General features: G+C 40.7%; 1 protein-coding gene across 1 annotated transcript in view; it reads right to left on the bottom strand.

The window, feature by feature from the left end:
- Positions 1 to 14450, bottom strand: part of LOC108883217 (thrombospondin type-1 domain-containing protein 7A) — a 135093-nt gene that overhangs the window by 22166 nt on the left and 98477 nt on the right. The window contains 7 exon segments of the mRNA XM_051075926.1: positions 1464 to 1638; positions 3835 to 3980; positions 7146 to 7263; positions 7831 to 7946; positions 11729 to 11870; positions 13322 to 13475; positions 14071 to 14204. Of these exon segments, the coding sequence (XP_050931883.1) occupies positions 1464 to 1638; positions 3835 to 3980; positions 7146 to 7263; positions 7831 to 7946; positions 11729 to 11870; positions 13322 to 13475; positions 14071 to 14204 (985 nt within the window).

The following is a 14450-nucleotide window of genomic DNA, read 5'->3' as shown; positions in this document are numbered from 1 at the left end:
GCTTCAACAAACACAACTAACAATGTTCACTGGTGGGAGGCTTGTGAGGGATTTGTCTTTTGGCCGCTACACCAGTGAAAACCTCAGTGTGTTTTGCTCTCTTCATGTGAGATTTCTCGCTGTGAGGTGAGAAGAAGTGGCTGCAGACTCACACAGTATCTCAGCTGCTTCGTGTAAGAACTCCATATCAAGTAAACTGGGAGAAAATGTGGAAAACTGGAGCTAAAAAGACCAAAATGAGACTCAAATCTGCCACAGTGGAACTTCTATCATGATTGAGACTACTTACTACCCTTGCAGAGGAGAGTAGAGAGCTCTTTAAAGCTGCTACAGGCAATGACATACAAAAGCTACCGGTAAATTTAATTCACATGAAACAGCACAGTTATACAAAGCATCTGCCATAATGTAGTCCATTTATTCTGCCTTCAGGTGAGCTCCTACCTCTGATTTTAGAGGTCATGAAGAGATACTGAGTGGTACAGGTTAGAGATAATACAATCTACCCTGTAACAGAAGTATTTTTAGTGGCTGCTTTGTGATATAAATCAAACCGCTGACAAGTGTCGACTGTGTTCTGCATAGCAGAGTGACTTCTGTGTTCTGCTGGTTGAACCTGAAAGCTGCTCTGTAATGCAAAATAAATCTGTATGGGGTCTTTTTGCTCGTACCTTTGTTTAAAACTCTGAACTACAACTTTGATCAAATCAGTCTTATGTACATATCTACACTGAACTCTGCTGTAAAATGTGCTCAGTTGAGTCTTGACACTGATTATGATGACTTCAGTGTTATATTAACCTGTAGACTATTAATCAATACAAATTGGAAAGCTGAATGAGGAATGTGAGACTCACCCACGTTGATGCACACACACAGATTTGACTAAATTCAAGTAAAGCTACAGTGTTATTGAATAAAAACTAATATAGCAGGATGACACTGACTCGGGCTGAGGTAGACAACACGCAGTCAGCAGCATTTCAGTGAAACTGTCCCCCTCCTTATGGACGAGCTACAAAGTTATCCAGTGCATCACGACCATTGTTTCAATTGTTTGTGTGGCAGAAGACACAGCTGTCTGACAGATTCTCTATTCTTAAAATAATTGATTTATTTTAGTCACACTTTTATTGCCTAAAAATATGAAAGCCTAATCACAGCTGAATTGTATCAGCTTTGAACCACAGTGTATCATATACTATATATTACAACTATATCTGTATTGATGTTTGTACTGGATCGTGGACCATTTATCTAAATACCAACTGAATCATCTGAGTGGGAGAGAAGCACAGCCTGACTGTAGACATATTTCCAGACCTGTGACAATGATGCACAGGTGATGAAAACATGCTTACTGTAATAAAACTGCTTCTACTCTGTTCAGTGTTTGGACATCATTTTGCAAAGCTGCTCATGCAGCACAAGAAACATTTCCACTTGCGGAACAGTTTTAGTACCTGGGCAGGGAAGGGTGCAGGCTTCCTTCAGTCTGATCTGCTTGTCTCCGTCGACGGCGAGCTCCAGGCTGCTGCACAGCTCCTCGTCCACCAGGCTTCCCTCGCCGTCACTGGAGCCGTCCGACACGAAGCAGGACAGGTTTCTGTAGCGCATGCCGTGTCCACACACCACACTCTGACAGGACAGGAGCACCACAGAAGAAGAAGAAGAGGAAGGAGGAGGATGAGTTGCCACAGTCAGGGAGAGAGGTTAAATGAACGTACAGCTGAATACTGGTTAATTACAGCTTTGGATGGAAATTATGTCTATAAGTCATTTTAATAGATAAACCAAAGCTTCTCAAGTGGTGCAGCTGCCACTAATAAAAAGATTATGTTTATGTCTAAATGACAATAAACTGAGTGGATGATAGATAACAATGTCGTTTTGAAAGTACATATTCATGTCATTAATTTGTGCTGCCTTTTACAAAGTGTATATAAACATTAACTGCATAAAATATTAATAACACTTTAAAGCTCTTTAAAGCTGCAGTCTGCCCAAACATTTAAAGGTAATGAAGGTGAGAGCCATCATTCCTTCTTGATTTCCATTGTTAAATCACTCCTCAATCATCAAGGACAGGTGTAGATAAAGAGGCTTGTAAACTAAATCAGGAGAATGTTGCTGGTATTTTGTAAATTCAGTGTCATTTAAACTTGAGATGAAGCAAGGCCACTTTCTGATTAATTAACTGATGGACAGTGAGCTTTCTGAGCAGAGTTCTGATTCTGAAATCAAAGGAAAAAAATCTGCTTGAAGACGCACATTACGTTTTCATTAAAAACTCTTCTTGGCATAGTTTCCTTTGGTTCATTAACAGCATTAAAAGATTGTGTCATCTCTTTGGTGAACCTAAATCATTGCTGAAGATACCTCAAATGTTTGTGGTTTAATGCTTAAACGAAGTCAATTGGATACATAAAACAGATAAATGCTGAAATTGAGTTTCACTGGAATGCAATCACTTTAAAGACAGGTGAATTTGTTAAGTTGACTGTTTCTTTTTAAGGCTTTTAAAGTTATTATCCCCACGATTTTCATGAAATCTGGTCAGCATTTTTTCAACAACCATTCATTGTATTTGTATTCTGTACCTCTCTACATAGTAGGTTTCACTGCAAGAAATGGAGTCACACACAGACGAAGCACAATATAACCCAGTGTAACTGTCTTTAATTTAACTGTATTAAGTTACTGCTAATGCAAACAAAATATTTCCTACAGATGCTACTTAAGATTAAAAGTATAAGCTGGTGAAACAGGGGATGTTGTGTAATGGAACAGCCAGGAGCAGCACAGCACAGCTCCACCCACAGCAAGTTCACAAACTTTATGTGGCTCTGTTGCTCTGTGTGGAAAACTACTCACACTGCAGGGTGCAGCATGAAATCAGATCGCAGTTACAATTATAACTGACCGACTTCTTCACTAAGACAACAATGAATTTGTTTGGCTGCGCTGTAAACACATAGACCAGTTCCTCTTCTCTTATATATCTGACAAAGTAGCTGCTCAGCCACTGTCTGCTGTAGTATTAATTCTCATTTAAAACACAGATGTCAAATTAAGCAGGTCTGAAGTTTTAGGGACTTCAACTTTAAAGACCATTATGGATTGGTAAGTCGACAACAAGAGACTTCACGATTAGTTATGTAACATCTTGAAAGGAAAAAAAATAGTTTTGCTCGTGGTTTATGTGTATGAGGGGTCAAGGCTGATATCTGATGTAGTTAGAAATTGTTGGCTATCAGTCTCTGTGTTTTTCTCTCGCTCTCATTTGTTCGAGGGAGGTTGAGATTGTTAGACACTTTATAGAGTTTACTGAGAGGAACAGATGATACAAGTGAATTACAAGGGGCGACACGTCTCCCCGTCTTCCCATAAAACTACAACCACGCTTTCACAGTTTTGTTTTATGTCATAAAGCAATGCAGCACACTTCGTTAATAATCTGACCTGATGGCACACAATGCAAAATGAAGTACAGAGGCTGCCAAATTTCTTGGCGAAGGCATTTGGTTTGCAGTAATGTATCAGCATTAAAGGTGCATTAGATTGATTTTTACTGTCCATCTCTCAAAATAAGTGTATGAGCAGAGATTGTCGATGAGGTTGTTCATCAATACTAAAGACTCCATTATTTTTTGCCAGATGCTGAGATTTCTGTCTTCAGAAATCCACTTTTTGGCTCAAACTCATATGTGTATTGATCTCAGCTGAGCCAGGGACCTGTCAAAGTTGCATTTCTTGTAGCTGACAGAGGTCAATGCAATTATTATTATTTAATGTCCCTGGATTAGGGTATAATGTTATGATTTATTGACCCACCTCCACCCGACACTCGGACCAGGAGCTGTACTGCCAGCGGTAGCAGGGTCGGACGGGGCAGGGCTTCCACTGCTCCATCTGAGAGGGGCAGGGCCGGCCGTCGCCCTGAGAGGGCTGAACCACCGAGCGCCTCCGCCACATCTTACCTGGAGAAAACACACACAGAAGAGACATCATCAGTGTATTATTACCCTTTGATATTTGTGTATTTTCTTCTAGATTTTTATTTTAAGAGGAATTTTTCATGCTCTACTTGGATTGCCATGGTTACACTAAGCAACTGTTTGTAAAGGACATTGTGCAATAAAACAATTATCATCTAAATAAATAAAATTAAGGACCATTTAAGCTAGAAAAGCAACAACAACAGGATGCTCTCTGACAGATTCTTCGTGCTAGTAACTGGAGTACTGTGCTTTACTAAAATAAATGTTCAGTGATTTATTTTCTGCACCTTTAGAGGTTTGGATTTCTGTCTAAAATAATACAATTACACAGAGTGTGATGTGGCTGTGTTCTCTTCATAATGAACTAAATGCAAACAGATTTGACACATGCAGTGACCATTGTGGTTCACCACACTGCAGTCATCCATTCCTTCTGTAAACAACTCATTTTAAATGCATGTTTGTGTTGAATGCTTTAAATTAATCTTACTGCACACAAGAGCACTTCACTTTACAGAGCAGGGTTTTCTAAGTAGCCTGAAACACAGCACTTGCTCTCCACCGTCTTGATTGACTCTTGGTCCACTTGACTAAAATGGCTTTTCTTCCACATCAATCAGCAAACTCCCTTTAAATGAATCCAATACATCACAGCAGCTAACACCTTCAGAGACTGTTTGATTTAAGTGCAGAATTGATGCTATGAATTAACTAAAAAAACTCAACACAAAAGCCCACCGCGCGCACACATACAAACACACACACATTCATTTGAAAATGCAACCTTCCTGTCTACCTGTTTTACATCGCCCACTCTCAAATCTCAGAACCTTTCATTTGTTGCATATCCCACTTTCATTTTCACACCGCCTAGCCAACAATCTGCTCACCTCAGAATGCACCTTTTCCAACCTACGACATCTTTCAGCACATAAAACACAAACCAGCCTTCCCACACACAAACTGTACAACCTCATATCCTGTTCCAACAAGAGAACATCCCACACACTCACACTCACACACACACACACACAAACACACACATCAAATAAGATCCCCTCTGGCTCCTTTAGCCTTTCTTAAACTTTTATCTTATTCCTTGTGATTTAGCAACTATTGCTGTAGAGCCTCTTCTTCAAAGTACTCCCCACAGCCCCCAGGAGCAGGAAGATGTAATGGGACAGAATCAATTGTGTGAACTGCCGGAACAACAGCCAGGCAAACAGGAGAACAAATTTTCACCGGTCATTTGGCAAAGTCTGTAATGCAATCACTCTCTCTTAAATAAACACTTCCTCCCTTTTGCTTTTGTGAATTTTTCTGGCCAAATACCTCCAGCAGGAAGTGTTGGATACAGGACTTTTTTTTTTAGTTACAAAAGTATGTTTTGCTGAGCATGCATGCCTTTTTTATGCTTTGGTACTTTGGTGTGGAGTTACACACATGCACAGGAATTTAGTAATTAGTACACCCTTGACAAACACACCTGTGACTGGTGATATGTCAAAGTGCTCCTCCAGACCTTCATGTTTTTGCTATATTCTTCCTACTTTACATTTATGCATGCATGGATGGATTATAGGACAATTAGACCCTGGGTACAGACATGTAAAAGGTCCCCCACACAATATTATTATGAGCCCCATCATTCGTAGTTATTTTGTGTCTCTTTCAGTGACATTTTGCAAGGTGAACCAGAACTGTCCACTGCTGGTGTTAGAAAAACTGCACCTGGACTTTGGTATTTAGTTCTTACTTGAGATAAAGACAGGTTGTCCAACTCCTATTCAAAGCTTCCTGTCACAGCAGATTTACATGGACATTTCTCTGTGCAGATATCATACTAAATATTATAGTGCATTTTCCACATAGTAAAGGAAACTATCAGAGGAAGCCTGAGATGCAGAGCTGTTCTTCTGTTCTGATATAAACTGCTTCTTTACTAATTTTCCTGCATCTTAATTAAATGTTACTGTAGCCTTTGTATGCAGCTGTAATACTCAATATTAAATTACTCTGATAAGGATCAGGATCAAAAAAAAAGAAACAAAAAGGAAAAGGAATCAGGACGTCCCTACTTTTAGCTGAGGTCTGCCCAATAGAAAATGTTAACCTCACACAGAGGCTCTGGCTTTGGAGCCCCGTGACCCCTTGGGCTCCTGGATCTCTGCCCTTTAGGTCTAATCAATAATCCATCCATGCATACATGTATGCATGTAACACTTGGAGTGGCAGCTTCACAGCTGTGGTGCTGACCACTGAGCATAATAAAGTCGACTCCGTTGCATTCTGTAAATTCTATTCTATCAGTCAATAAAAGTCAGAGGAACAAGCTTATTTTATTTTAGGAGTCTGCATATATATTTAGAGATGTAGTTGGGAATTCAACTCACAACCTCTCTGTCACTAAATCAAGTGATTAGGGCTTTCTGAGCTACAGCATCTCTCACTCTAATAATTAGCTGGCGACATAATGAGAAGCATGATAATAAAAGTAAATAAAAGTCTGCCTCCTCACATTAACAACGTAATGCACAACTCGGAAGATGTGACCCTTGTCATTTGACATATTCACCCTCACTGTTGATGCGTTCATGTTGAATGAAGGTGAGATCATGCCAGGCAAATTATAGATATTAAATCTGTCATGTTGTCGACCTTTCAATACCTTAACATACAGTTCTTCCCTTTAGTTGGAAAAATGGAAATATTCTTGAATTTATGTGCATCATTTTATACATATTTGGTATCTTTAGTAACTTTATAATCTCCATTAATTATTTTTTTAAATTAATCATTTAAGGTAAGTAAGCTTGTTTTTACTTTGGTTTACTTCGCTCACTCTGGCTTTTGCTTTTATTGTGGTTTTATCTCATTATTGTACACAAAGTGCAGTATAAGTACATTTCAGTTCAGTCATAATTGTAAGATGATGCTTAATTGATGATGAAAGTGACCTAGTGTTTAAGGATGTCTTGTTAGTAAAAGGTCACAGATTTTCTTCATGCCACCAGTGAGTCCTGTCAGTCCTTTGATCACCCCGGAAACTGCTCGAGATAAAAATGTCAGCCAAATGTCAACAATGTTTGCACAATTTTAGCGGATCACAGTACTGAGCAACATCTTTCATATGATGAATCTTACCCTCTAGTCCACAGGTCTGTGAACACTCTGACCAGGCCGACCACTCTGACAGCTGACAGTTGACGGGACACTCGACCACGCAGGAGATGTTCATCTGCCACTTCTTCTCCAAGTTCAGCTGCAGCATTTTTAGGAAATGAAAGGCGGGTAATTCATGACATATTGTCACAACACAGACAAACAGACATGGCAACACTCAATCTGTTACAGCCAGACAGCAGCTTGACCTCTCAGCAATACAACTCCCAGAGGCCTTTGCTCTGGCAGGGGAAAGACTGTGTTGAGCAGCATCAGGCCAGCAGAGTTGGAATATTGAAGCTGCTTTGAAAGCCATCCTGACACAATGTGTTTTTGTGAATGAGCCAGATGATGAAGTGGGCCAAGGGTTAAATAGCTGTGGGGGCAGCTCTGCCACAGCCCGCCGGCTACAATTACAGGGAGCCGAGACACATTATGAATGAATAAAACACTCAGCCTGAAGCGACGACAACAATCTCTGCATGGGAATACTTCTGAATATTTAATGTTGCTGTGGGTCTAATAGTACTGGAAGGGTACGGTAATATATTGTAATGTGTGATGTGATTAAGTCATTAAGAAAAATGAGTGCGTCAAACAAAGAAACTGCCCAAGAAACAAAACAGAAATTAAAAAAAACACTTGAGGAATTGTTTGCAGGTCTCACCTCCTCGCAGAATTTTATATCGACCGATTTTCCGTCGCTGCGAACGCAGTCGAGCATCCGGGTCTTGATGCCGCTCCCACAGACGGCGTTAGGACTCAGCTGACACGTGCTCCAGTCTGAGGGGAAGCAAAACAGATTCATATTTACTTTTGGCAGTTAATGCTCATAAAACTGCCAATATAAAGTTTACTCAGAGTGCTTGAACATGACAGAGGTCTGTTGGTGCCAGGCCAGTCCTGTAGCACTGACCACTGAGCATCATTTAAGTGATTCTTTCATGTTACAAGCAGCACAGGAACTGTCAACTAAAATCACATGGAGTACTACTACTACTACTACTGTACTACTGTTTCTTGGTTGGTTCTGCAAAACATTTCAACGTTGGAAAATCACACGCCAACCACAACCTCAGGGCTTTCTGAGCTACTGTATTGTCAGCTTTCACCCAAGGAACAATGAACAACACCACATAATGAAAGGTTGAATAAATATGCGTGAACAATTAGCATCTATTTTCCATCACGAATTGTATCTGCTTTATAATAACTCTAATAAATGTCATTAAAGAAAATCCAACACACTGCAACACAGTGCAACAAAAGCTCATTTCCCATTAAAAGCATACACCAGAGCTTTTGAAGTCCAAATCAGATCTCAAGTCCTTTAAGACGAGTCTAAAGTCAAGTCTTGAGCCCATATCTTGAGTATCATGAGTAAACTGTAAGTCAGGATGAAAATCTTTCAGGTCTGAAAACTGACTACTAAAATGGCACGCTATTTGACCATTTTTATTTCAAAGTGTGGTAACAGTGATTTTTATGTAACTAAGACTGTGCGAGAAGACTCTTTCAAATGTGTCAGTATGGAAATGTGTCACTGTTCGAGGCCTCCCTGATGCTGCCTTATTTATTGATTTATTCATGTGTTAGCGAACAGTTATTTGTTTACACATCCAACGAATATGGAGCAACATTAACATTCCTTTGAGGTCATGTTTGTGTCCATCTGATAAAGTCCAATACTGATTAGTTTTGGTCTCTCTCAACTCCTGAGGAAAATGTATGGCTTGATTAGCTGTTCCATATGCTAACCGTCTCTGTCTCCCCCTTGATGCTACCACATAGCAAGTTTAGGAGCTTTTTCACTGAAAATAGCTGCATTCTACGTCGCAGATGATTAGATCTGAACCCAAACAGAAACCAAAATTACATGCACCTACAAACAAAATAAAACATTATTCACGCCTGATACAGACATTCTCCACCCTCATTTTGCAGTGGTGCATTACCCTCACATTATAACTGTTACCTGCCAGCTCATAACTTTACCACACATAACAAATATTTGCCAGTGTTCAGCAGGTTGCTGCTGTTGATATAACCACCCTGGGTGCCACCAGAGTTGGAAGGCAGGTGAGAGGGAGCCATGATTTAGACGGGAGCAGGAAATGTATTCAAGCTACAAGCAAGTAGCATTTCAACTAGTGTTCTGCTTCTGTAGTTGGATGTATTTTCAGTTGGAGTGGGATGATGTGCCACGAGAAAACACAAGGACACGCTATTCAAAAGTGTTCAGATGCTTGTTGAATGAATACATCCCAGACAGTGAGAAACAACTGTGGTGCATCTTAGCTTTTTTTTAAGCGTAAACAGAAATGCACTGTCGCACTCATGTTACTTTGAACATTGTTTAGCTTCAGGTTTTACATGCTGATATACAATGTTTCCCAGGATGCACGAAGACCAAGTTTTCTTCTATAAAACATGAATTAATTTTTTAAGGTGTATTGACACTGTGCAACAATATCGAATTAATTACCAGCTACTCTGCTGACATAGACTAAAATTTTCATTACTTCACTCCTCTGTATCTGGATGCATCTTTTAGGAGGGACGTGTCATGCATACAAATTAAACCACTTAAGGCACCCAGATGACTCAGCAGAATGGTGAGCGTGCCTTGTACTTACCATACTGTAAGTTTGACTTCAGCTCATTACCTTAGTTGCATGACACACTTCTCCCTCTGCCATCCTTTCTGCCACAGCTTTAAAGTAATCAGTCTGTGTGTTTATTTGTTGTCTGTTTGGAGTCTGAGTCTAAACGGCTTCTGTCTGGCAAAGATCACTGTTGATAACAGATGATTGCTTTGTCAGCAAAGAGGTCATTGAAGGTTTAAAACCGCTCACTTAAATCCAATAAAGCTGGCTGGCATCAGTGTCCTTTTTATGCTAGCATCATAAGCGCGCTGGGTGGGCAGGCGGTCAGATTTAAGTTTCCTTCCTCTGAAAAGTAACCGGGATTTAAAAGCAACATCATGACAAGTTTTCCTCAGTAACCCTCACCAGACAGTTTCAGAGCTGCAAGAGGCTGAACTCCCCCCCCCTCCAAAAAAAAAAAAAAAAAAAAAAAAATCTGTGAAGTAAAAAGAGAACATTTTATTCCTGACTTTGGGTGCCAATGCCTTTAAAACCACAGTGTGCATGCTGTTGTTAAAAAAACACTCTGTAACAACAGGGAGGCTGAGGTATCACTCATGAGGTGTGCCATCCGCTGACAAAGATGAGTGGCTGTTTTTAGCTGCAGTGAGCTCGTTTGCAAGCTCAACTCGGGGAATTGTGTCTCCTTCTGCCGTGGAGCTTTGTGGCACTCTGGGGACTGAAAATAGGGAGATTGCAACAAGAAAGAGCGACAGTAAGAGGCAGAGAGAAAGGCAGCAAGAAAAGGAGAACATTGAGGGAAGGAGCAGCTTGGATGGTCTCAGCATCAACAGTGGGGGAAAAAAAGAGCGCTTTACCCAATAATAATCTCTGCTTGTATATTATGTACATATACCCTGGGATGCCTGTGTGCCACTGTGAACCCAGCAGTACGGATTATATGTCACATCTCCCAGTGTAACAACACAAAAGGAAGACGGGAGGGTGGGCTGGTTGAGAATGTGGGGCAGCAGCATTGAAGCCAACACAACAAGTGAAACATGGGAACGCTGCCAATCCCTCTCTTTTTGTTTATTTGTATTGAGATAGTTTGTTACAGTTTCCAGAATGAAATGTGAGGGAGTAGCCTCTGTGACACATGATATGGAGGTGTGATATCCTGCAGATTAGAGAGAAAAGCTCGGGAAGGCTGCCAGCTCAAATCTCTGAGTGGTTTTGGAAATCTTTCTGTTTAAAGTAAATCAAAAATGTGTTTTCTGTTCTCAGAGGTGCCGCTGAGCAAGGCACTTAACCCACAGTGGCTAGCAGTTAAACATTTTACTTGTACTTGGCATCTTCCAGGCTTTAATAGCGGAAAAAACTTAATGTGTTCCCATTCATCCTTTCCTTGAAAAGTGGAGCTACGCTGCAATAAAACAACCAACAAACAAAAAATTAGCCTGTGATCAGAGAGGAGCTTTGGAAAGAGCAGCTGTGAGACTCAAAAGAGCTCCATTAACATAACAACATCATTACACAACACAAGGTTTGATAAAACCTTGCAAGGTTTGCAATTATCTTCTGTGAAGAAACAGAGGTGATAAGGCTGTTGAAAATAAAAGAAACAGATGAGTTCGTTATTGATTGCTTGTCATGCTGTTAAAACAGATGAGGAGCTCATTCTGAAATGGAGGCAGTTCGCAGCGATGTTCAGCTTTAAAGCTCCATTTCAAGAGTGTTTTCATATTGATGATTTGGACAAACATTTAACCTGACACATTCATGGCACCATCCCAAAACCCTGCTCCATCTTAAGTACAAAGCACGTACAGTATTGCCCTTTTGAGGAGACACACATCTGCCACAAACAAACTGTTTCTGTGACCTCACAGAGAGGAGGAAACTCAGCTTAGTCACTCTTGCCCACTGCAATGTTATAAAGACACTATAATATTTTACATTCTCCAGTTTTTCCTTTACCTGTGATGTTGTAGAAGTAGTTGAAGCAGTTGAGGTTCAGGCTACAGGGCTCCTTATCATTCGTGTCTGGACACTGCCTCCCCACACTGGGCGATCGGAGGGTGTACGCCGTCCGCACTCGACTGTTGGTTCTGGTGCAGGGCTGAAAACAAAGAAACAAAGACTCTACATCAAAATCTGCAGCTTTTAGAACATGTAAACGATTAGGCAGGCAACTGAATTCAGACATATCCATGAATTGGAACAAAACCATAGAGCTCCTGCCACACTGATGCCCATATGTATTGAACATTAAAGCAGATAACTCTGAATTTGCCTGCTTCTGGATTAATTCCCAGCTTATTGGGCCACAATTCAATTAAGATTTCTTGTCAAGACATTCACCCAGCATGAGCACAGGCCCGGTCCCTAGGGATTCCCAGTATGTGGAATTCGATTTTTTCCAGCAGGAAATGACAGGACGGCTGAAATGGATATTCTGCAGGAGTGGTAAACCACCAGATTCTACACAGTCATTGCTTGCACAGAAGAGAGTTGGGGGAGAAAATGACAGCCTTTTGAAAAACTCCATCGCTGGCACGATGAATAAAACATGCGAGATGCCCCGCTGGTGCCGCTGCAGACTCCATGTCGAGATTGGAATTGTGGGAAGTCGGTGTGTCAAACACTTTGGGAGAGAATGGGGTGTGATTAACAATGGGCAGGGTGCTGCTGTGAGAACAGCAGGTGAAACCAGTGCAGTTAAAATGGCTTTTTACCACGAATCGGAGGCGTCGGGGCGGAGGAGCCGAACAGGATGTTCTGACACCTTACATGTTTTTTCAGAAGTGAGAATGAAGATTGCGTACATGCTACAGCCTCTGGGTGTGTGCTTTGCGGCTGTGATGAAATCAGGGGTCGGTGTCTCTTTAGCAAATCTCAATTTGCAAAGACTTCATATTTTACACCGAGGTGGAAAAGGTCTTTCAGGTTCTGATGTGGAGAAGATAAAGTCTCATTTCCTGCTCATTTTAACATCAACTGTGAGGATGAAATGAACATGTATGAATTAAATGCCTGGCAGCTCTCAGTGTGTCATCATAAATCAATATTCTTTGAAAATGTAACTAATTATTTTCACTGTTTGTGTTTGATGATTGCAAACTAGAGGTAATATTTCAGCTTTATGTGTGCCACAACATCACTTCTGCTGTAGGGTGTGTTATGTGTGTGTTGCTAAATGTAAATTCAGAAACCTGCTCAGGAGTTCTGAGTCTTTACCATAAATCTTCTTCCTTCCCTGCTGAACGCAGAGAGAGTACAGTATAATATAGGTGATATATAAGCCATTTTTCTCCTGCTTCCCAGTTCATATATCTCTTTTATTCCTCCTTGGTGGACAAGAAATAACCTGTTGACAAAGATTCACACACTGCTCACAATAATACAGTGTGGCTACGCTTCAAATTCCTTGAACCTCAGAGAAAATATTTCTGACAAGAAAAAGATATCAAGATAAATCTCAGTGGGCTTCACAGAACTCTGACGTTCCCATATCTCTTCTGTGCCAGACAGCTGAACAGCTGAGCTTTCTGATCTGGGTTCAGCTCTCACCAGGCTGCAGCGGCTCCAGGGGCCCCAGTCATTGAGAACGCAGTCCTCTGGGCAGGGAAGTCGGCTCTCCCTGGCCCCCAGGGGCATCTCCTCTGGGTCACACAGGTAGTCCTCCACGGCCTCCGAGGGGCCGTCTATGGTGTTGAGCATGCACCTGTGGGATGGGTCAACAAACACACTGAATTAGACCTTATTTTAGGAAAGATGATGTTCTGTTCTAGAGAACACAAGAGACACTGTATATTAAGTGGAAATGGAGTTGGCAGGTTTTCATGAGATATTGGACAACCTACAGTATGTGTTTCTCACGCTCAGGATAACAGACGGTCAGTTTCATGGGGAAAAAAACCATAAGCTCCTGGCGATGGAGGGTAATGCAAACACAGGCAGCCTTAACATGGACAAGCTGAATTACATACCTCAAATTAAGTTGAGGTTGTTTTAATTTTCTACCTCGATATTACAGCCAAAAACACAGGTTAGTCACATTCATTTGAATACAAGTTTGGATATGTCTCATTTCTTTAGCTTAGCTTTTCCAGCTGCTGTAAATAAACCAATTATTCTATCAATCCTATCAAAGATACAGAATGTAAACAAAAAAGTTAAAAAAGCTACATTCAAACTACAATAACATTAAAAAAGATGTTAAAAAAAGAACTAGAACAAGTAATTATAACAGCACTAATAGACATTACATCTAATTCCTAGAGACAAATAGAAGGACAAAAGAACAATTTAATACACACCGGACTTTTCTTGTCTGGACTCCTTTGCCACAGTTTTCTTTCAGGTCCACATTGCTGACTTTCCACACGCTCCATGGCTCAGCCACCCACACATACTGATTACAGTCGCTCTGGCAGGGCACCACCTCATATACCTGAAGACATAATAACCTTATTTGTGTGCTTTACACTTTACAGATGCTTTACAGATTTAGTGGTAAATGTAGTTTCAGTTTTACATCTAGATAAAACCTTGATAGGTGGAGCTAAGTGACAATCACAGCAAAGAGGAGAACATTTATATGTTCAGATATATTTTGTCTTAGCCATGCAAGTTTGTCAGTGAAGTTTTGCCTAATACGCAGTGATTCAGCTCTCTGAGGTTTAACTCTGCCAACAAG

The sequence above is a fragment of the Lates calcarifer genome, linkage group LG15 (assembly GCF_001640805.2).
Source record: "Lates calcarifer isolate ASB-BC8 linkage group LG15, TLL_Latcal_v3, whole genome shotgun sequence".
Lineage (NCBI taxonomy): Eukaryota > Metazoa > Chordata > Actinopteri > Centropomidae > Lates > Lates calcarifer.
Note: the sequence above shows the minus strand (reverse complement) of the source record. Positions and strands in the feature narration are given on the sequence as shown.